The sequence below is a fragment of the Phyllobates terribilis genome, unplaced genomic scaffold, assembly GCF_046119375.1.
Source record: "Phyllobates terribilis strain yellow unplaced genomic scaffold, ASM4611937v1 Scaffold_5__5_contigs__length_657084704, whole genome shotgun sequence".
NCBI classification, from domain to species: domain Eukaryota; kingdom Metazoa; phylum Chordata; class Amphibia; order Anura; family Dendrobatidae; genus Phyllobates; species Phyllobates terribilis.
This window is the reverse complement of record NW_027362765.1, coordinates 201,258,743-201,282,942: the sequence shown is the minus strand read 5'-3', so window position 1 is coordinate 201,282,942 and position 24,200 is coordinate 201,258,743. Positions and strand designations below refer to the sequence as shown.

The 24,200-nt window shown below is 42.3% G+C and overlaps 1 protein-coding gene across 2 annotated transcripts in view; it reads right to left on the bottom strand.

The window, feature by feature from the left end:
• The window catches only part of CPNE1 (copine 1), a 62,266-nt gene that overhangs the window by 10,278 nt on the left and 27,788 nt on the right, over positions 1-24,200 (bottom strand). The window contains exons 2-12 of one of the 2 annotated variants that reach the window (XM_073683717.1): positions 23,828-23,956; positions 22,942-23,121; positions 19,135-19,209; positions 18,599-18,670; positions 15,284-15,367; positions 13,488-13,577; positions 12,108-12,203; positions 11,610-11,696; positions 10,312-10,371; positions 9,410-9,543; positions 1,627-1,681 (exon numbers count right to left, since the gene is read on the bottom strand). In XM_073683717.1, coding sequence (XP_073539818.1) covers positions 1,627-1,681; positions 9,410-9,543; positions 10,312-10,371; positions 11,610-11,696; positions 12,108-12,203; positions 13,488-13,577; positions 15,284-15,367; positions 18,599-18,670; positions 19,135-19,209; positions 22,942-23,121; positions 23,828-23,956 — 1,062 coding nt within the window. Of the gene's footprint in view, positions 1-1,626; positions 1,682-9,409; positions 9,544-10,311; positions 10,372-11,609; positions 11,697-11,964; positions 12,064-12,107; positions 12,204-13,487; positions 13,578-15,283; positions 15,368-18,598; positions 18,671-19,134; positions 19,210-22,941; positions 23,122-23,827; positions 23,957-24,200 lie in introns of both variants that reach the window. The other variant, XM_073683716.1, reaches the window with a different exon arrangement.

Sequence of the window (24,200 nt, the reverse complement as noted above, 5' to 3'; positions counted from 1 at the left end):
TTCTGCTACGTGTTACATGGACGACACACGGATGGTACACACATACGGGCAAAAGAAAACCACACGTATAGTAAAAATGGACCGTCTCACGCGTACGTTTTTTCAAGCAGACTTGTGAAGGGAGCCTTACTGCGCACTGGAATCTTCTGTAGAAAGTAATTAAAGAAGCTAAACAAACTTAAATGGAGGAGATTTATGATCTCATCCTTAGGCTAAGTGCCCACGTAGCGTTGTTCAAGCGTATATGCTGCGGAATTTCCGCAGCATAAACGCTTTGTTAAACGCTAGGTAATCCGCTCCCCATGGTCCCCAAGGGGATTCCGCAAGTTCTATGCTCATGCTGTGGATTTTTCCGCAGCGAAAATCCGCAGCATGTCCATTAATTTTGCGGAAGCCCGGCGTAATCGCCGCCATTGACTTGCATTGAGACGCACCTAATCCGTGTCAGTACATTTGTACTCACGGATTATATGCGTTTCAATGTGCGGATGGTACCCAGTTCTGGAGGAGAGGAGACTCATCCAGACCTGGGTACCATTTTACCTGTAAAAAAAAGAATAAAATAAAATATGAAGTTTATATTCACCTTCTGACGGCCCCCGGTCTCCTTCCCTTTGCTTGCGGACAGGACTGAAGGACCTGCGGTGACGTCACAGTCATGTGACCGCAGGCCCTTCAGTGCAGTGTCCCGCGATCAGCCGGCAGACAGGAGGGAGCGCAGCTACACATGCCGGGCCATCAGAGGGCGAGTATAGGTTTATTTTTTTATTTTTAAACATTCTTACGGTCACACTATATAAATCCATGCCGGTTGCATGGATTTATATAGAGTGACCTAGTTGTCAAGCACTTTCCAAGTGATGCTAAAATCGCCTGGAAAGCGCTTGTCAACCCGCATGTGAAAACGCTTCAAATCCGCATGTATTTGGCAGGAAAAAAGCATGTACAATCTGCATGCGTTTTTTCTGCCAGGGAGATGCAGAAATGCAGAAATTTTCCGCTTCATTTCTGCATCGTGGGCACATAACATTTCTAGTGAGCCCTAAGGCTATCGCTTTTTCTTCTCGGCTTATGGCTGCTGTACTTTAGAGACAAATTATTATTTTTTTTCTGTGTTGCAAAATAAGAAGATACATACTGGTAATACATATACCACTTCATGTAGATGTCACCTGCATAGAAATGCAAGATGCCATTGCTGGTGCCAAACCAAGTAGTACTTTGCATATTTTTGGTAAAAGATGTTGTAACATCCATTGATATTTAGGACTTATTTGTAAATAGAAGAAAAATAATCAGCAGCACCAGAGAACCAGCCAAGCATATGTATTTCCCTCGCTATTCAAGTCTATGGGCTTTATGGGAAAAAACAGAAGCGCCACTATTCTTTCCTTCTGCAATTTACATAGACATAGCTTTTCATAGCTCACTACCCGTCTTGCGGTCCCTTTCATCCCCGAGTTGGCTGACTTGCCTCTAATAGCAGGGGATTCCCGAATGTTCTAAAAGATCAATGGCCAGAATACCCTTTAAGTGAATATTACAGTACAAGACAGATAAACTTTCAATAGGTTAGAATACATCTAGTGTGAAAAAAAAAAGCAAAAATGACTACAATCCTCTTACCTGCCAGTTTGGTGGGACCTGGGCTCCAAATCCAAAAGCTGGAAACTGTTTGTCTCTGAAAACAGGAATTATTACAGAATGCCTTAATATCATACAAAACTAGGTCAAGTGCAAAAAACATAAAAAAGATCAATATATTGAATGAATATAATCCCTGGTGGACCCCTCCGTTCTCTCCAGATGCAGAATTACAAAGCTGGGTTTTACATGGTAATCAGTACCCTGGTAATCAGCACCAGTTTACGGTTTGTGGCAGTCAGACATAAAAAAAGGATCTCATTCATCTGATTATGTCATAACTAGTGTTGAGCGATACCTTCCGATATCAGGAAATATCGTATCGGATTGGATCGGGCCGATACCCAAAAAGTATCGGATATCGCCGATTCCGATACCGGAAACCAATGCAAGTCAATGGGACACAAATATCGGAATGAAAATAAACCCTTTCTTTCCTTGTAGGTTAATTCTACATGAAGTAAAACAACTAAGAATAATGTAGAATGACATGAAAAGCCGGCAATTCATCAGCGGCATTCACCGGTACCCGACAATTTACAACAGAAAGAATAGAGCTTCACACATAGATTAGATAGATAGAAACATGTCAGTCACATATATATGAAGTACAGTGACAGTGTTGCTTACTGTACTTGTCATTTAGTGTAAAGGATTTATTAAAAAAAATATTAGTGTTTTCGTGCACCGTCTCTTTAAAAAAGCCGGCCGGCAATTCAGCATCTGTACCCGACAATTTATAACAGACAGAATAGAGCTTCACACATAGATTAGATAGATAGAAACATGTCAGTCACATATATAAGAAGTACAGTGACAGTGTTGCTTACAGAACTTGTCATTTAGTGTAAAGGATTTATTTAAAAAAATAATAGTGTTTTCATGCACCGTCTCTTTAAGAAAGCCGGCCGGCAATTCAGCATCTGTACCCGACAATTTAGAATAGAAGGAATAGAGAATCACACATAGATTAGATAGATAGAAACATGTCAGTCACATATATATGAAGTACAGTGACAGTGTTGATTACTGTACTTGTCATTTAGTGTTAAAATAAAGGATTTATTTAAAAAAAAATTGGCGTGGGGTTCCCCTTAATTTTAGGCTCTAGCGGAGGTTAAGCAGACAGCTGGGGCAAATGTTTGAAGCCTGGGAAGGGGGTAATACCCACGGAGCTTCCCAGGCTACTAATATCAGCCCCCAGCTGAATACCTAGCCTTTACTAGCTATTAAAATGGGGGACCCCCCCAAAAAAATGACGTGGGGTCCCCCCTAATTTAATAGCTAGCACAGGCTAGGCAGACAGCTGGGGGCTGATATTAATAGCCCAGGAAGGGTGCCATGAATATTGGCCCCCTCCCAGGCTAGAAACACCAGCCGTCAGCCGCCCCAGAAATGGCGCATCCATAGGATGCGCCAATTCTGGCACTTAGCCTCGCTCTTCCACGCTGCCCTGGTGCGGTGGCAGGGGGTAATAGGGTTGGGGTTGATGTCAGCTTATAATGCCAGCTGACATCAAGCCCAGGTTAGTAATGGAGAGGCGTCTATAAGACACCCCCATTACTAACCCCATAGTCAAAGTTAAAAGAAAACACAAACACCCAGAGTAAAGTCCTTTAATTGAAATAAAGACACAATTCTTTATTGTTCTAAATTAAACCATACTTACCATCACGCCCATTCCAGCTGAAGCCAACGATCTCCTGCAATAAAAGAAAAATAATAAAGCAACCTCATCCTTACCTTTCGATGGTTCCCAGGACAGCTCCAGCTCTGCTACATCGAGATGACAGGCTGGACCGCAGCAGAAAGCTGCCATCCAGCCTGTCATCCCACAGACACTGAGAAGCGCAGGCATGCTTGCGCTCCTCAGTGTCTCTCTGTGACGTCATCCAGATGAGCCGAGTTCATGTCCAATGAACTCAGCTCACCTCATGCACGTCACTGACAGCGTGGGAAAATTCTCCTGCACTCAGCGCTTCAGCGTGAGAATTCTCCCACGCTGTCAGTGACATACATGAGGTGAGGTCATGTCCAATGAACTCAGCTCACCTCATGCACGTCACTGACAGCGTGGGAAAATTCTCACGCTGAAGTGCTGAGTGCAGGAGAATTTTCCCACGCTGTCAGTGACGTACATGAAGTGAGCGGAGTTCATTGGACATGACCTCGGCTCATCTGGATGCCGTCACAGCCAGACACTGAGGAGTGGAAGTATGCCTGCGCTTCTCAGTGTCTGCGGGATGACAGGATGGATGGCAGCGTTCTGCTGCGGTCCAGCCTGTCATCTCGATGTAGCAGAGCTGAAGCTGTCGTGGGAGCCATGGAAAGGTAAGGATGAGGTTGCTTTATTATTTTACTTTTATTGCAGGAGATCGTTGGCTTCAGCTGGAATGGGCGTGGTGGTAAGTATGGTTTAATTTAGAACAATAAAGAATTGTGTGTTTATTTCAATTAAAGGACTTTTTTCTGGGTGTTGTGTTTTTTTAAATACTTTACTAGAAATTCATGGTGGTCATGTCTAATATTGGCGTGACCCCATGAATTTTGGGCTTAGGGCCAGCTGATAATGCCAAGCTGGCCTTAACCCCTTTATTACCCAGTGAGCCACCGCACCAGGGCCCTGGATGAGTTGGGTACAGCGCCAGAAGATGGCGCTTCTATGAACGCGCCATTTTCTGGGGCGGCTGCGGACTGCAATTTGCAGCGGGGGTGGCCCAGAAAGCTTGGGTCTCCCTGCGCTGCGGATTCCAGCCCCCAGCTGCCTAGTTGTATCTGGCTGGGCACAAAAATAGGGCGAAGCCCCACGCATTTTTTTTTTAAATTATTTCATGAAATTCATGGAATAATTAAGAAAAAAAGGGCTTCCCTATATTGTTGTGTCCAACCAGGTACAAATAGGCAGCTGGTGGTTGGGGGCAGCCCATTCCTGCCTGCTGTACCTGGCTGGACACAAATATAGTGCGAAGCCCCACGTCAATTTTTTTTTAATTATTTCATGAAATAATTTTTTTAAAAAAGGGCTTCCCTATATTGTTGTGTCCGGCCAGGTACAAATAGGCAGCTGGTGGTTGGGGGCAGCCTGTTCCTGCCTGCTGTACCTGGCTGGACACAAATATAGGGCGAAGCCCCACGTCAATTTTTTTTAAATCATTTCAGGAAATTCATGAAATAATTTAAAAAAATTGATGTGGGGCTTCGCCCTATATTTGTGTCCAGTCAGGTACAGCAGGCAGGAACGGGCTGCCCCCAACCACCAGCAGCCTATTTGTACCTAGCCGGACACAACAATATAGGGAAGCCCTTTTTTTCTGAATTATTCCATGAATTTCATGAATTTAAAAAAAAAAAAAACGTGGAGCTTCGCCCTATTTTTGTGTCCAGCCAGGTACAACTAGGCAGCTGGGGGCTGGAATCTGCAGCGCAGGGAGGCCCAAGCTTTCTGGGCCCCACCCGCTGCAAATTGCAGTCCGCAGCCGCCCCGGAAAATGGCGCGTTCATAGAAGCGCCATCTTCTGGCGCTGTACCCAACTCATCCAGGGCCCTGATGCGGTGGCTCACTGGGTAATAAAGGGGTTAAGGCCAGCTTGGCATTATCAGCTGGCCCTAAGCCCGAAATTCATGGGGTCACGCCAATATTAGACATGACCACCATGAATTTCTAGTAAAGTATTTAAAAAAAACACAAACACCCAGAAAAAAGTCCTTTAATTGAAATAAACACACAATTCTTTATTGTTCTAAATTAAACCATACTTACCATCACGCCCATTCCAGCTGAAGCCAACGATCTCCTGCAATAAAAGAAAAATAATAAAGCAACCTCATCCTTACCTTTCCATGGCTCCCACGACGGCTTCAGCTCTGCTACATCGAGATGACAGGCTGGACCGCAGCAGAACGCTGCCATCCAGCCTGTCATCCCGCAGACACTGAGAAGCGCAGGCATACTTCCACTCCTCAGTGTCTGGCTGTGACGGCATCCAGATGAGCCGACAATGAACTCGGCTCACCTCATGTACGTCACTGACAGCGTGGGAGAATTCTCCTGCACTCAGCGCTTCAGCGTGAGAATTTTCCCACGCTGTCAGTGACGTGCATGAGGTGAGGTCATGTCCCATGAACTCGGCGCACCTCATGCACGTCACTGACAGCGTGGGAGAATTCTCACGCTGAAGCGCTGAGTGCAGGAGAATTTTCCCACGCTGTCAGTGACGTGCATGAGGTGAGCTGAGTTCATTGGACATGACCTCGGCTCATCTGGATGACGTCACAGAAAGACACTGAGGAGCGCAAGCATGCCTGCGCTTCTCAGTGTCCGCGGGATGACAGGCTGGATGGCAGCGTTCTGCTGCGGTCCAGCCTGTCATCTCGATGTAGCAGAGCTGAAGCTGTCCTGGGAACCATGGAAAGGTAAGGATGAGGTTGCTTTATTATTTTACTTTTATTGCAGGAGATCGTTGGCTTCAGCTGGAATGGGTGTGGCGGTAAGTATGGTTTAATTTAGAACAATAAAGAATTGTGTCTTTATTTCAATTAAAGGACTTTTTTCTGGGTGTTTGTGTTTTTTTTAAATACTTTACTAGAAATTCATGGCGGTCATGTCTAATATTGGCGTGACCCCATGAATTTCGGGCTTAGGGCCAGCTGATAATGCCAAGCTGGCCTTAACCCCTTTATTACCCAGTGAGCCACCGCACCAGGGCCCTGGATGAGTTGGGTACAGCGCCAGAAGATGGCGCTTCTATGAACGCGCCATTTTCCGGGGCGGCTGCGGACTGCAATTTGCAGCGGGTGGGACCCAGAAAGCTTGGGTCTCCCTGCGCTGCAGATTCCAGCCCCCAGCTGCCTAGTTGTACCTGGCTGGACACAAAAATAGGGCGAAGCGCCACACATTTTTTTTTTAAATTATTTCATGAAATTCATGGAATAATTAAGAAAAAAAGGGCTTCCCTATATTGTTGTGTCCGGCTAGGTACAAATAGGCAGCTGGTGGTTGGGGGCAGCCCGTTCCTGCCTGCTGTACCTGGCTGGACACAATTATAGGGCGAAGCCCCACATAATTTTTTTTTAATTATTTCATGAATTTCCTGAAATAATTAAAAAAAAATTGACGTGGGGCTTCACACTATATTTGTGTCCAGCCAGGTACAGCAGGCAGGAACGGGCTGCCCCCAACCACCAGCTGCCTATTTGTACCTAGCCGGACACAACAATATAGGGAAGCCCTTTTTTTCTTAATTATTCCATGAATTTCATGAAATAATTAAAAAAAAAAAAACGTGGAGCTTCTCCCTATTTTTGTGTCCAGCCAGGTACAACTAGGCAGCTGGGGGATGGAATCTGCAGCGCAGGGAGGCCCAAGCTTTTTGCCCTCCCCTCCCCCCCCCCGCTGAAAATTGCAGTCCGCGGCCGCCCCGGAAAATGGCGCGTTCATAGAAGCTGGATGCTGTACCTGGCTGGCATACAAAAATATGGCGAAGCCCACGTCAAAAGTTTTGGGAAAAATTTATTAAAAAATAAATAATAATTTAGGGACTGCATCTTTATTAAGTCCTCAAATGTCATTTAGTGTTAAAATAAAGGATTTATTTAAAAAAAAAATGGCGTGGGATCCCCCATAATTTTAGTCTCTAGCGGAGGTTAAGCAGACGGCTGGGGCAGATGTTTGAAGCCTGGGAAGGGGGTAAAACCCACGGAGCTTCCCAGGCTACTAATATCAGCCCCCAGCTGAATACCTAGCCTTTACTAGCTATTAAAATGGGGGACCCCCCAAAAAAAAATGACGTGGGGTCCCCTCTATTTTAATAGCTAGCAAAGGCTAGGCAGACAGCTGGGGGCTGATATTAATAGCTCAGGAAGGGTGCCATGAATATTGGCCCCCTCCCAGGCTAGAAACACCAGCCGTCAGCCGCCCCAGAAATGGCGCATCCATAGGATGCGCCAATTCTGGCACTTAGCCTCGCTCTTCCACGCTGCCCTGGTGCGGTGGCAGGGGGTAATAGTGGTGGGGTTCATGTCAGCGCCAGCTGCCATGAAGCCCAGGTTAGTAATGATGGCCGTCTATATGACACCCCCATTACTAACCTACAAAGTGTTAAAAAGAAAAAACACACTACACCCAGAAAAAAATAATTTATTTGAAATAAAACACCATTTTATTTAATTCTTAGTTTACTAAAAAAAAAATAGTTACCTGTCCACGTTCCTGCGCTGATCTCCCATGCACAGCTGTCACATCTGGAGATGGTGACAGCTGTGCATGGCTGCTGTAAGCTCACGCTGCCGGGAACACGTACGCTCCCGGCAGCGGGAGCCACTGACTGAGGTCACCGGAGTGCATTCAGGCAGCGCAGCTCCGGAGACCTCCTTTACGGCAGTGCTGTACCGTGGGAATTTCTCACGATACAGCAGTGCCGTAAAGGAGCTAACCGGAGCAGCGCTGCCTGAACTCCGGTGAACCCTTACGGCCCCGTCATTCTAGCGGCGGCAGCGGTTCAGAGCGGTCACATTCTATGTGGCTGCTCTGAACTGGAGATCTTCGTGGGACACTCGTGGACTACTACGGAGGGGTAAGGATAAGGTTGTGGTTTATTATTTTATATTTTATTACAGGAGATCGATGGCTTCGGGGAATTAGGTGTCTTGGTGAGTATAGGTGTAGTTTTTTATTTTTTACTTTATTTTAGGTGGCGATCGGCGGGGACAGGTAATGTATGAACTAATTTCTTTTAGGTAACCACTGGCCACCAATGACATGTATTTAACATTTATTGGGGACACAGTAGGGCAATTTAAATAGCAGGATCAGGCTGATGGGAACTACTGCTCCCATCGAGCTGATCCTGCTGGCAGGAGTGGACGGGGGACAGACATAGGCCGATGGGAGTAGTAGTGTCACATCGGCCTATGTCTGCCCGCACACACACCCGCACACACACCCGCACACACACACCCGCACACACACACACCCCGCACACACACACACCCCGCACACACACACACCCCGCACACACTAATCATGACGGGTCCGGGAGGTGAGGCTGACCTGTGCGGCCGTGGGAAAGTTGATGTGAGTTCATGCAGTCAAGCATGAACTCACATGAACCCTCTGAGGGCACCGCGGCTACTTCAAATGAACAGCTGATCGGCATCACCTGATACCTCAGCTGTTCATTTGAAATAACCGGCGGGAAAGCGCAGCACAGAACGGGAAAGCCGGCGGTGAAGTCTTTTCACTGCCGGCTTCCCCGCCCGGGTCCTTCGCTCCTTGGTGCTGCGCTCCCCGCCCGGTCCTAATTTACGATCGGGATGGGAGGTGGCGAGGGGAGCGGAGGATCGGGGTGGGAGGCTGCGGGGAAGCAGTATGGGGCTGCGTGATTGTTTAAAAGCCGGCGGCTTTTTACCGCGCGCCGGCTTTTAAACAATCAGGAGAATTCTCCCACGCTGGGATGGCATTCTGATGACAAGCTGGATCGCAGCTGAGCGCTGCCATCCAGCTTGTCATCCTTCAGAGACACTGCAGAGCGCAGGCATTATGGGAACTTCCGATTCCGGTATTCGATATTATAAAAGTATCGGAATTAAGTATCGGAATTCCGATACTGAAATATCGGGTATCGGCCGATATTCACTGTATCGGAATGCTCAACACTAGTCATAACGTTAATATTTTAATGCCTTCAACATACAAGTGATGTTTTTGGAGAAAAATGCTTTCTCGAGTGGACATAAAAGAATCATAAGCAATAGGAGAGACTCTTACGTGTCATAGTCCTGGACCACGTTACCCACGCACCATATTGCGGTAAGATATTCATTTACTCCATTTGGGCTGATATAGTGCAAGGAGTCGGGAGATTTGGGATCACCATTGGAGCCAGTGAAATCAACTCCAACCTGAAAACATAAAAACAAGCTTATGCTGAGGAAATTTCTAAAGATCTTGAAGTTATACATAGAAAACTATATACCAGTTTGGTATGATTATTCCCATGGCCAAGAGTAGGGATGATTTTGGGAAAAAAAAATTCAGACCTCCTTTAACCTTGCCCAACTCACTTTAATCACACACACACACACACACACACCTATTAAATACGACCACGTGTGTGTGTGTGTGTGTGTGTGTGTGTAAAACCGGGGATGGATGATAAAAATAAAAATAAAAAAAATAAACACAAGGGATATCTTCCAATTAAACATGCTCGCGGTAGGTTCCATTCCTCATTTTGGCGGTGTGTTTTTTCCTTTTGCATTCAAAAATGTTGCCACCACAAGTTACTGCCTGTAGTAAATATCCTGTAAGGTCTACTACATATATTATTTGTTGCTGGGGGTTTTTTTGGCCCAAATACTGCTTAGGTTGTATATTGTACAAAAACTTAAACGATGACCTTGGTCAAAATCAGGACGAGGGCTCAAACATAAATGTATTTCTTCATGCTATATTTCTCCAGTCATCTGACAAGTCTGTTTATTATGGAAACTATGATGAAGTGTCAGTTCTTTTGGACGATGAACACCAGCTTCATCCAGCACCATTTTGCCTTTTCCTCCAGATACGGATATTACAGTAGCCTTAGAGGCAGCCTCCTGCATCAGTTTAATGTATGTGGTCACTGCAGCTGAGCTTTCAAGCAGATTATGATGTGTGAAATTATTTACCGTGAAGTTGATCTGGCAACCACCCATCACATAATCCAGGAAGGAATACTCTACATCGATCTAAAAAAGACAATATAATGAGAGGTAAAAGCAGAATGAGACAATAAAACGTTCTGCAAGACACTACACTACATCTGCACATCTTGTAATATTCTAGCTGGTGCATTTTTTATTGCAATAGGTTTAAAAGGAAGTCTGTCAGCCCTGACAGTGTAACCTAAGCACATATCCTTGTGTGCGATATATAGCCCCCAATCCCACCCCCAACAAGAAAATGGCACCTTAAGTGGTTTAATCACTGCATCTGTCCTGTAGAGACTGAAATCTAATCAAATATAGTAATAAGGATGCTCAATGCACTCTTCTCTGCACTCTCTCAGCAAGCGGTGCTTGCTTCAGGTAAGCCAATGCTGTCAAATCACTAGTGGGGGAGGCAGGGGCATGCAAAAATCAGTGGGCTGAACAGGGCGCCAAGTCTCTTAGCCATACCCAGGGTGCATGGAGTACTAATTTGCATATTTGATTAAACAATTGCAGTTTTTGAAGAATGGAGTCAGCAATGACAACATTAACGCTATGTTCACATGTGGTTTCTTTTGGGTGGGTTTGCAGTTGGTCGCCTCCGAAATCCATCTAAAAAAGAGCTAACAAATCACTCAAAAGAATGAACATATTCATTTCTATACTACTTGATGTTCATATGTTCAGACTTTTGAGCATCTTTTTACTGCTTCAGGTTTCCGACAAGTGGATACAAGAAGGGAGCAAACCCTTCTTCAGGCTCTGATGACACTCAATGCTTTACAATGCAAGTCAATGGGAAGGCCATCAGCATTTTGCTGCAAAAAACGCTAGCAGTGGCTGCATTGTTCTTTGGAGCTTAAGGAAAGAAGAAAAGGAAAAAAAAAAAAAAAAAAAAAAAAAAAAACACACGCTGTCAAAAACCTAAAACGGGCACTCAGGAAAGGACCAAAAACATGCATCAGGTTTGCAAAAAGTCAGAGAAAAGAAGTGATTCCTGAAGCATCTTCAACTTGAAAAATGGAGAAAGAAGAAGGGAGAAGCATATTCTGTCAGTTTGGTTGACAGACTCCCTAAAATACGATTTCATAGAACATTGATATAAAATATTCTATTATGTATTTAACTTCTGCTACCCCTACTAACATGCATTAATAGTGAGATGAAGTAGTCTAATGTGCTAAAATCAACTTCAGTGGGGAATACCAGATGTTACGCTGTCACCTATAAGCCACCAAATATCTCCATAATTTATAAAGGCATTAAAAGTAACTTACTTTGCAAGACTTGACCCGAACAACCCCAGAGTTCTTATAACCCTTCTTCTTCTGCTTCTTCTGGGGATTAATACATTCAAATTCCACCTATACATAAAAGGGATTTCAATGATTAAGTCACAAACCACTAGAAGAATCCTAAGAATCTCCATAACGTTAAATTACAACATGCATTTATTGAACATATGCGAATAGAAGACCAGCACCATAAAATTATACAGCACTTCATATCTGCAAGATTAAGTCTTTAGAATAAGAGAAACAAATAGCTCAATGGCCCCATACAAATAAAAAAAATAATTAAAGTGAAGTTATTATTAAGAAGTTATGAGTAAAAACAATGAACAGAGCTCACCGGAGTACCTCCTCCTGCTTTCTGCAGCTGAGACAAGTTAGTCTCAAATATCCCTATTAAGTCATGAGAGCCATCGCTATCATAATCAGTACAGTGCACCTAGAGGAAGAGAGGTAGGCAGTGAGAAAGGTTATCGGGCTCACCGCTTGCTCCTGAGCTCCCAGCAGCTTGGATGTCACGCACTCGAATTCTCCTATGAGATCAGAGCTGGAGCTGTCATCATGATCGCTAACTGAGACCTAACATTAAAACACAGCAGTGAGCCAAGCCACACATTTCATTTTTTTACCTTCAGAATGAATACTATGCTATACAAGTAAAACAGTCTATGAAAATTGAAATTTTTTTTTTTTTTTATTTTTTTTTTTTAAGGCTTATGCGTAAGGCCATATTAATGTTCTGCTTTGTATGGAGCCAAAGTAAGGCCTCTAAAATGCCTCCTATACCCCTAAAAGATTTCAAAGAGAAATGTTTTATCTGTTGGATCCTATACGAATCTGGCAAAAATCATTAGACACTGAATATACATAGCTATGCACCCCTAAAAGCATTACTTTTTAGGGAGAATCTCTCTGTACACACAAAGCCTGTATGGCACTGAAAGGAGAGTGGCTTCCACACTAAAGGTGCATGAGCCCTAACTAGAAATGACCATTGAACAGCAAATGCAAGTTTCTTCTTTCAACAAAGCTGTCAAGTTTCCTTAAAACCCTAAAAAAAAATGAAAAAATAAATAAATCTGAAAACATTCAGTTAGTAAAGCAAGAAAAAATTTTCCGCAATGAAAATCTAAACAAAAAACATTGGCACCAATACATTTGATTTGAAATACTGTTTGCAAATGCCATACTAAGACAAAGATTTAGAACAAAATCAAGTCTATGGCTCAGATTCACCAAAATGTTTACCCCAGTCTGGCGTAAAACACTTTGAAAAGTCACAAAATTTTGAAACATTTGGCATTTCCTCTCTAGTTTCAGGCAGCTTCGCCAGAATGAGCAGAGCCAAGATGGGTCATGGCTATGCCCGGTTGTCAAATTTTTCAAAAGTACTGATTTTTTTTTACGCTAGAAGTGTTACTCCAGTCCCTGACTGGAGTAGCATTTCAGAGTGAGGCACATGGAGGGGCATGCAGCTGATAAGATGCACCAAACTCATTAAGAGTCGCATGCCACTTAATTAATTTGGCGCAACCTTTTCTTGCACACCCCTTATTAAAACTGGCGTGTATAAGTCTTAGTCAATTGGGGCCTGTTTTTAGTGCAATTTAATGAATAAAATTTGAACTCTGGTTATTATGGAAAATCAGGCCTTTTGAATGTGCGGCCATCATCTGAGAGTTTTGAGGTCGAACATGTTTTCCTAATTATGCCTCATTTGTTGAGAGTTATGGGTCACATTTTTGGATGATTTGTCATTCAGAAACTCTTATGTGATAGCCCCTCTTCTCAGTATGTTCAGCTCTGAGAAATTATTAATTTTGGTGAAATGCCCAAACAGTCCTAAGTATTCCTAGTTCTTACTTTGATGGGCTTGTTCAAGTCCCCGCCACATAAGCTCTGCAGGGGGACGCTGAACTTCTTCCAGCAGGGATTGAGGTTGTTCTTGATAACCTGTTGCAAATAGGAGATAAATTAGACATGGAGCACATATGAACAATACACAAATTTGGCAGAGAAAAATGCAATAAGAGAATTGCATATCAGCAAGGAAAAGATTAGTAGGTTTCACTGCACGGAAGACAACGTGTGAGGATTTATTTTCTGATCATTGCCATCTTTAGCTGCCATGGGAAGAGATTATCACTGCAGGAATGGCACCTGGCATCCCCAGAAAACAGAAGCATTTAGAAGGGAAGGACATAGCCAGGCAGGCTTTTTCCCTGAATGATGTTTCCTATTGCATAGTAGCCATTCAGATGCTTTAAAGGGAATATGTCAGTAGGATAAACCCTCCTAAGTCGTCTACGTGGGCATGCAGGTCCGACTCTGCTGGAGATCTGTGTCCGGTCCAGAAATCTTAAAAGCGCTTTTACATTAAAAAACAATGTGAATATCTCTGGAATAAGACATCGGATCACAGAAATATCAGGGTATCATTTTATTCTAGTTTTTAGGGCCTGCATGTCCATATAGATGGATTAGGAGGGTTGATCCTTCTGACAGATTCCCTTTAATTATATGAGAAGTTCAAACACACTAGAAATTATGGTTTATAGAAGGGGGTACCAGGTGGGAGATCTTCCTCACTATGACACCCATATGCCATCTTAATAAGGCCATGCCAACCAGGTAATAAATATCTATTTTGTTACAGCTTGCAGAAATGAATTGTAGAAAAGGTGGGCAGATGTCCCGCCCCAGATCGGGCCGCTTCGGTCATGGTACTGGTGCACGGCGGTCCGAGTGCTCGTCTGGTCTAACCGGGGGGGGTGCACGCCAGTCTTTATCAATTGTGGAGGTTAATAATAAAATAAAAAGGGTTCGTGACGCCAGTTGGGATGTTCGGCCTGGTATGGCCGGGCACTGATGAAGGCCCCTGGGAGTTAAGTGGTGATGAGCAGTGCCAGCTCCCAGGGAAGTTGGAGCAGGAAAGGCGCAGCAGAAAATAATCAGCTTTAGATAGGGTAATAACCAGTTTGTACCTTTTACTGGAGTTCTGCAAACAGTTCCAGAAGCTTCTATACAATTCACATACAGGGTTTTGGTCAGGCCTGCATGGTGAGGGCTCAGATTCTCTGCTGTGAGGTTGTGTAGCCTTCCTGCTGCTAAGTATACCTCTGGTTGAAAATTCCTTGGATCCCCAGGGGTCCAAGGTGAATAGTTACAGGATCTGTGATCCCTTCCAGCGAGCAGGCAATGTGAATCCTGTCAGAACACTCACTTTCTCTTGCAGCAGTGTTCTTGATCCTATGCAGCTATTGAGCCCCTGGGCAAAAGCGCTCTTCTGCTCGTTGTATGAAGACCGAGCAATCTTTCAGTTTAGCACGGTCTCTGGAAGTCTCTGTGGCACTAGGGACTGGACCCTGCCTTGTGCAGCTTGTCCTTCCAGAGAGCACACTGCTCTCCTCTGCATCCAGGACCTCCATGATGCTACCCTCTTCCTCACACTACCACTTCAGAAGCACCTCCTCCCCTCTGAGGGATCGTGTACACTTCCTGATTTAGACAAAAGTGCACAATCCTCCAGTAAGGGATCGGGTAACAATGTGTGAATGCAATTATAATAGCAGAAAAATCAGCCCTCACCATATCTGGCAATACAGATAATTATATTACACATGCAGGCATTTTGTGGCGCTACAGACATTTTACTGTACCTCAGATCTGTAAGCCAACTGCCAGGAGCCATCATCTCCTTGCCTAAATAATTCCAGGAATGGATCAGATTTGCCAAGGAAATCCTAAAGCAGGGTAAAGGTTAAAAAAAAAAAATAAAAAAAAAATTTAATATTGGAATTTTTTTTTTTTTTTTTTTTTTTTTTTTTAAATCAAAAAACCTGATAAACATACCAATTTCAAACTATGCAAGTATAAAATACACAAAAACACCACAATGGTGGCAATGTTATTGTAATATAATGAAATAGAAGGCAAGAAGTCGTCCAGGTCGAAAGTACTGGTCTTTACATAGCATAGGTCATCAATAGGAGATTGCTGGGTCTGACTGATGGCACCCCCACCAATCAGCTAATATTTGCTCCGGCAAAGGCTGGATATAAGCAATGGAAAGAGCGGAACAGCACAGCTGCGTACAATATTTAGTAGCCACTACCAAGTACTTAACTATGTTCCACTCCATACATTACTTAGACCCGGTTGCTGCCAGAGCAGATATCAGCTGAGCAATGGCGGTGCCCGTGATCCAATATGGATGACTTATTCTATGGATAGGTCATCAATAGATTAGTATCAGAAAACCCTTTAAAAAGTGTGCAAAAACTTTAGTAAAAAGGTGTAGATCACGAGGCAACATGAAATGTCTAATACTAGCATATTTTCCTTCCCTTCAGATACTTAAAAATTGATTCATGTCAGAGCAGAAATAACTTCAAGACTAGAATCCCATAAACAGCACAATATACAATTATAAATGATTACATCTAGTATTGTAACATACTCATTCTCTTATGATTATTTCATGGGAAAGTTTCAGTGGAATATTAACTTTGTATTGTTTACATAGTGCCAATGTATACAAAAGCTGGTACCAAGTATGCAGAAGGACTGGACTCAAAGTAACAACTTAGACTAAAGTATATCATAAGGCAGCCTTACATTGGGCGATTATGGTCTTAGGGGGCCATTGATAGGTAATGACAAACACTGCAAGTGCCTCCCCCAATGAAATGTATGAATAGAAAATGTCAAACTCAGACATGTTCCATGTCTGAAAAAAATCTGGACAAACTGAACTTTAAAGTTCAAAACATGAAGGGACTGTCAGCATAGAATGACTGCTGAAACCAAGTACAGGCGCTCGGTGCTTCATGGCGGCCAGTCATTTAACCCCTTAAAAAGGCAGTCGTTAAGGGGCCTTATTCCTTCATTGCAGTTTTAAAACGGCGATCGGGAACAAGGCTGTAGCGCTCTCCCAAAGTCAGAAAATCTCCGGGTTCTCAGCTACTGAAACTGTACCCGCGGTTGCAATGATATCTGCTGGCAGGAGAGTTTTCCCTATTTGTTCCTTTTGATTACTGTGATCACAAGAAAAAAAAAAAAAGAAAAAAAAATAATTGTAAGTCAAACTCCCATTTGTTCACCCCCTTGGTTAGATAAAAATTATAAAAAAAAAAAAAAAAATTCCATTCTTTGCAGGTGTTGGAATTAGGAGGGTTGGGATTTTTTCAAAAGTAAAGAAAAAAAAGTAATGACGATATGGCGACTAGTGTTGAGCATTTTGAACCCAGAGGTACGACACAGAATTTGATAATATTAGGTCGTCATATTCAATAAGTTGTCATTAGTGTTCCTCGCTTCTTGAGTTTGTGTATACCCGAGCACCCAATGCAGAGTATCGCGGGTGCTTGAGTGACATGATAGAGTACCTGCCCCACATGTTTCGCGGCTATTATACAGCCAAAAAAAAAACACGCTGGGATTGCCTGCCATAAATGGGTGATCCCCGGATGTTTTTTTTTTTGGCTAATAGCCGTGAAACATGCAGTGCGGGGACTTGAGCATGTCACTCAAGCACCCGCGTTACTCTGTGCCTACCCGAGTACCCGATGCAAACTCAAGCAGCGAGCAACACTAATGACTACGTATTCAATATGACAACATAATATAAAATTCTGTGTTGTAACTCTGGGTTCAAAATGCTCACTATACCCCTTGATAAAATCCTTGGGGGGAGAGGGGGGGGGGGTCTAGGTTCCAAAATGGAGTCACTGGTGGTGGTGGTGGTGGTGGTGGGGGGGGGGGGGTTTCCACTGTTTAGGCACATCAGGGGCTCTCTAAACGTGACATGGCATACGCTCTAGATTCCAGCCAAATTTGCGTTCAAAGTCAACATTGCCTCCTTCCCTTCTGAGCCCTGTCATGCACCCAAATAGTGGCTTTCCCCCACATATGGGGTATCGGCTTACTCAGGAGAAATTGCACAATAAATTTTGTGGACCATTTTCTCTGGTTACCCTTGTGAAAATAAACAATTGGGCTCTGAAGTAAAAGGTTTGTGGAAAAAAAAAAAAAAAAAAGGTAAAATGTTCATTTTTTCCTTCTATGTTGCTTCAGTTCATGTGAAGCACCTGAAGGGTTAATAAAGTTCTTGAATGTGGTTTTGAGCACCTTGAGGGGTGCAGTTTTTAGAATGGTGTCACTTTTGGGTATTTTCTGTCATATAGACCCCTCAAAGTCATTTCAAATGTGATGTGGTCCCTAAAAAAAAAAAAAAAAAAAAAAAAAAATCTAATAAATATAATATAATAATATATATATATATATATATATATATATTTATTATGGTTTTGAAAATTTTGTTGGAAAAATGAGAAAAATCGCTGCTCAAATTTTAACCCTTACAACTTTCTAAAAAAAAATTGTGCTGATGTAAAGTAGACATTTGGGAAATATTATTTATTAACTATTTTGTGTGACCCATCTCTGATTTAAGGGCATAAGAATTCAAAGTTTGAAAATAGCAAAATTTTCTAAGTTTTCACCAAATTACCGTTTTGTTTTTTTTCCACAAATAAACGTAAGTAATATCAATTTTTTTTACCACTATTGTGTAGTACAATATGTCATGAAAAAACGCTCTCATAACCAGCAGGATACGTTGAAGCGTTCCAGAGTTAGTACCTCAAAGTGACAGTGGTCAGAATTGGAATATTTGGCCCGGTCATTAAGGACATAATTGGCTCCCTCACTAAGGGGTTAAGTACACCTTCCCACTTGCTTGGTTTCCATCCATCTCCACCCTTCTCTGGCTCTATGAAGCCAAAGCGGTCACAGAAGGGAGCGAGAGGGTGGAGACTTAGGAAAAACAAACAGGTGGGAAGGTGGAGTTAAATGTTTGGCCGCTGTGAAGCACCGAGTGGCAGGATTTAGTTTCAACAGTCATTCGGTGCTGACAGAGTCCCATTACAATGACCTTACTACTTCACAGCTCATTATTTATCTTAGGTGGATACCTTTTTATCTAGATTCCTAGCCTCCACTTCAAGATTTACAACCCGAGTGTCCTTGATTTCTTCAGCGATGATCTAGTAGAAAAAAGGGAAAATCTAAAATTTTTGCTATAATATAAATATATATTACATACACACCAATATTACTGGAAGATTTACATATTTTATGCTTTTTGCAAATTTTGCTCGTGTGTTAGTCCCATTGTGTTCAGCTTCAGAGATTCGGCACATTTGCCGAATGCGGTTTCTCGAGCACAAACAAGGACTGTATGACAAATCATAGGTGATGTAAGCCAACTTGCAATTTTCATTTAAAAAGAGGCCTTTGAAGAAAGTACTTTATTCCCATTTAGCTTTTAACTTTCGTGTTCCATAAATTATTAAGATGCACTCCAGTAAGATAACATGATGAAAAATACTGGGACATCAGCCAAACACAAAGCCAACAAGGGCTGCAATCAAAGCACATAAAAGATTCAGCCATTATCTGTGGCTATTTAGATTAAAACAGATTTGCAAGCACAAATGTCTAAACTTACAGTTATTGTTCCCTTCCCGGCAGGCTTTCCCTTCTTCAGCTCCAGTGGTCCCTTAAACTTACGATTGGACACAATCTAAAAGTAAATTACAAAAACAAGCTTCATGTATTCCTAATAATCACTAATTTTCACCAAAATTATATTTCTTCACATTTATAAAGGGGGGATTATATTATGAATTGCCTGGACTGAAAAGTGTGATTAAATGTGTACTTATATGGCAATATACAGTACTGTGCAAAAGTTTTTGGCAGGTGTGTAAAAAATGTTGCAAAGTAAGAAAAAAAAATAGAAGAAGTGTTAGTTTATTTTTAAAAATTAACAAAAACACGAAATATATAAAAACATCTGAATTAAAATAATATTTGGTGCGACCACTCTTTGCCATCAAAACAGCATCAATTCTTCTAGTTTCATTTGTACACAGTTTTTGAATAAACTCGACGTGCAGATTGTTCCAAACATCTTGGAAGAACTAACTACAGATCTTCTGCGGATGTAGGTTGGGGCAACTCTGTCTCTATGTAGTCCCAGACAGAATCGATGATCTTGAAATCAGTGTTCTATGTGGCATATCACTTCCAGGACTCCTTGTTTTGTTTTTTATGCTGAAGATAGTTTTGGATGACATTGGCTGTAAGTTTGGGGTCGTTGTCAGAATAAACTTGAAGACAATCAGTTGCATGGTGGATAAGTATGCCTCTATTACTTAGCATGGAGGACACAATTAATTCTGACCAAACTCTTAATTACATTTGTTGAAAGACTGCAAACTTGCAAAAATCCTCCACCATGCTTCAAGGTTGCCTGTAGGCATTCATTATTTTACCACTCTCTGGCCCTTTGGTGATCAAATTGCCTTCTGTTGTACCTTGCATTTTTACATCCATAAAGACCACATCTGGCCAGACTTCTCAGAAAAGTAGATGGATGTGGCTGGGTCCCACTAGTTGCTGTCAGTACTAAGCTAATGGCATGGTTGGACAACTTCCAATTTCAAATGGAACCAAAAGCATGATGATATGTCTTCATTGGCTGCATTAAATTTTCCTTGGCCGACTACTGCATGTATGGTCTTCACTGTTGACCCTTTCTTGGAGTTTCTTGAAAAGAGCTTGAACATCACATCTTGAAACCTCAGTCTGTTTGGAAATCTTTGCCTAGGAGAGACCTTGCTGATGCAGCATGGTGTATGACCTATAACATGTGTTGGTCTTCCCACAACCTCAACTTTGTAGCTGTTCCTCAACCAGCTTTAAGCCTCTTACACAGCTATTTCTGTTGCAGCTAATGACTGTTTCAACCTACATATGAAAATGATGATCACTAATCACCTTAGTACAATTGGTTAATCATACACCTGACTATAATCCTATAAAGTCCCAGACTTTGTACAAATGTACCTCTGAGAATTGATACGGTTTTGAAGGAAAAAGGTGGTCAAGTCAAATATTGATTTTACTTTTTTTTTTCTTTTTTTTTTTTCTTACAGTCAAGGAAATAAAAAGTGGTTTATTATTATGGACATTCGGGAATTTCTGGGACATTTCTCTACCCTGATATTGGGGCATAAAAAACACAAGCAATTAAAAGAGAACCTGTCACTAGATTCATGCTGTCTGAACAATTGGCAACATGAAACAGCCTGGCTGTGTGAGCATACACATAGGAGAGACTGGTGATACACCTATAGCAGGGTGGAGAGAAGCAGACCAAGAAGGGGTTATGCCGGACTAGTCAGTTAGGTTGCACACTATGGTCCCCAGCCGACTTTTCAAGCTAGGTTTTCTGTGAAATGGAAGATCATTTTAGAGAGACATACTTGGCTGCAATTGCGCCCCATGAATTGGGAGGAATGAATCTACTAACAGGTTCCCTTTAAAGAGGTGTTATAATTTTAACAAAGGTTATCTTTTAGATCTGAATAGTTCAGCAATTTTCCAATATACTCTGGCCCCAATTCATCAAGACTGGCAATTTTCTAACTGGTCGAGATTGGGTCAGACACTCCTGACGCACGCCACTTCATGAACCAAGACTGACCGACGAGTGGTGTGCGCCTCTGTGTGCCATGCCAGAAATCATACTTCACTCCCTGAATGGATAAGATTTCTGGCGTAAGGAACCTAGCCATCGCCCCCATCCTACCCATTTTCACTGAGCTGGGAGAAAAAAGCATGAAAATTACAAAAAGTTGAAATGGAGACTTTTCAAAGCAATTTACGCCAGGATTTTGGTAAAATTGCTTTTATGAATTTGGGCTTATGCATATTGTCAAATCTATATGGTTTTCAAGATCTCTGCTGTTATCTTATAGGAACTTTACTTGCTTGCTTACTTCCAGTGAATAAAAAGGGTCTTCATGTCACACAGATGCACAGCTCAGTGCAAACAGAACTGTTCTCTATACTGTAACGAATCATACATCTGTGCAACGTTCAATTGACCAGAATATTTTGATCCACTGAATAACACAGTCTTAAAAGGGATCTTGAAAAACAGTGAGCAATTAATACTCAAAGTATAGTGGAAAACTGTACCCTTAAGATGTTCCAGTTATTGAAAACCCCTGTATCCAGTCACAGTTTGTTTAAAAAAAAAAAAAAAAAAAAAAACACACACCACAACACCACATTGCTTTACTCATTCACCCAGTGCCCATGGCAGAGGCTCCACCGCTCGTTGCTCCCGGTGTCATTGGCTATAAGCGCTGACATCACGTCAAAATCGCTGCACCCAATCAGCAAGCCCAGTGGCTCTGAGCGTCTCATGCCTTCTAACTGGAAAGGGCCATTGAGCTCACAGATTGCCTGCAGCAATGTCTATGTGACAACACTGCTACAGACAATAACAGGCACAGGATCAGCGCCAGAGACTCTCTGCTGGACCCGAGGAGGGGGGAGTAAAACGTTTTCTTCTTTTATTATCTTTTTAACATTTCACAATACAAACTGCATTCATTATTGACTATCCCTCTTACCTAATGAGAATGGTGTAGTTACTTTGAAAATCCGTGTCAGAATGGCCAGTTAATCCTGATATTTAAGATGGGCATGAATGAATTAGCTCATGATTCCAAGTCCTTGTACTGAGCAGTGTGAGATCTCAGCAGGTAGGAGGGACACTGAGGAGCTGTCAACCAGGCTAGGTGAGAGGAGACAGAGTTAAAGAAGTTGTCCGGTTAAAAGTCACAGAGTGACTGCAGACTTATGAATCCCCCCAGCGCACACACTGAGCAGCGGGGATTTGCCAGTATGAAAGCTGGGACCGGAGGCTAAGTATACGCCATTCAGTGCTGCCTCTCTCCATACACTTGTATTGAGCGAGGCCACACCCCGTCTAGTGACGTGGACGGCCAGTGGGCACGTCCGACTAGAAGGCGCAGCCTCGCTCAATACAAGTGTATGGAGAGTGATGCCACGCCCACTGTCCGGGGCTATGTATAACACATACATACCCTCCTTTACCAGGTCTCATATCGCCGAATCCCTGCTGTGCACAGTGCCCTGGGGCGATTCATAAGTCTGCAGTCACACAGTGACGGCAGACTTATCACTTTTGACCAGACAACCCCTTTAACCTTTCATATATGATTGTAGATTCATTCTGACAGATTTTCGAAGTAAAAACAGCATCTTGAATAGATCTAAGATCTATTTAATTATATATACAATTTCTATTGTGCAATCTGGTGAAAGAACCATTTGAAAACCATTAGAAATACAGCACAAAATAAAAAATAAGCCCACAAATTGTGCAAGCTACAGACAACAATATATAATTGTACGTTTATACACTACTACATACTTGACCAAGAGTACACTCAAACCCTCCAAGATAATCATCATCATTCAGGTCCACCGACTTGTTGTCAATGTCATACACGCCAAACTTGATGCTCTGTACTTTCTCAAAGTAGTAATCAATGACAGGCTTTGTGGAGAACTCTGGGCTCTGACAGTTCTTCACCCTCTCTGTTCGAGCCAACTAGAGTGAAAAGAATAGAGTGTGACAATTAAAAATCTGAGTCAATCCTCTTGTCTGGCTAAAAATGTATAACTTGTTGCTAGATTCTCGCAGTGGGAAAAAAAAAATGAATAAAATGAAATTACTAATATAAATAAAATGATAGTGGACAACTCTGGGGACTTTTTCCCCTTACACGCAAATGCATGTATTCTTTGGCTAAAGGCATTTTACAATAGGTTTACATTAAACATTTTGGACTTTTTAGCATCTGCAGCCTCTGTGTATCACGGTACATATCAGACTTGTCTATTTGGCAGGGTCTATAATGTTATCTGTGGTTTACTGAAGTATCTTGGAAATTCTGTACAACCTACGGCAGCATATTATAAAGCAGGAGGAGCTGAACAGATTGATATACATATTTCTGGGAAAAGGTTCAGTCATTCTGGGCTTAACGGTCAAGGGGTGGTCCTACTTGGTGATTGACAGCCTTCTGTACAGAAGTGGGCACATAGAGAACTGTCAGTCACCAACCAGGATTCCCCATTTATTACCAAGTCCAGAATGAGCAGGGATTTAAAAATATACAAGCTACACTGAATATTTTCCCACAAACCTATATACCAATCTGTTCAGCTCAATTATATGGTGTTCACAGATTGCATAGCATGTCATGTCATGGCGAACAGGTTCCCTTTTATGGAAAATGTAGTACTTACTGTACCTCTGACCATTTTCCATCACCAATGCTTTGCAGAACTACACACAATGGATCAGATTTGGATCCAATATCCTTATCCAAAAGATCTGAGCAAGAAATGGACAACTGGATCTTTGTGACACACTGAGCCATCTGTAAAAAAAAACGAAGACCATTGCTGTAAAAGGAGGATTAAAGAAAATACTAAGGTTACAGGTAGATCTCAAAAAATTATATATATATATATATATATATATATATATATTATATATATATATATATATATATATATAATTAGTACAGACCAAAAGTTTGGACACACCTTCTCATTTAAAGATTTTTCTGTATTTTCATGACTTTGAAAATTGTACATTCGCACTGAAGGCATCAAAACTAT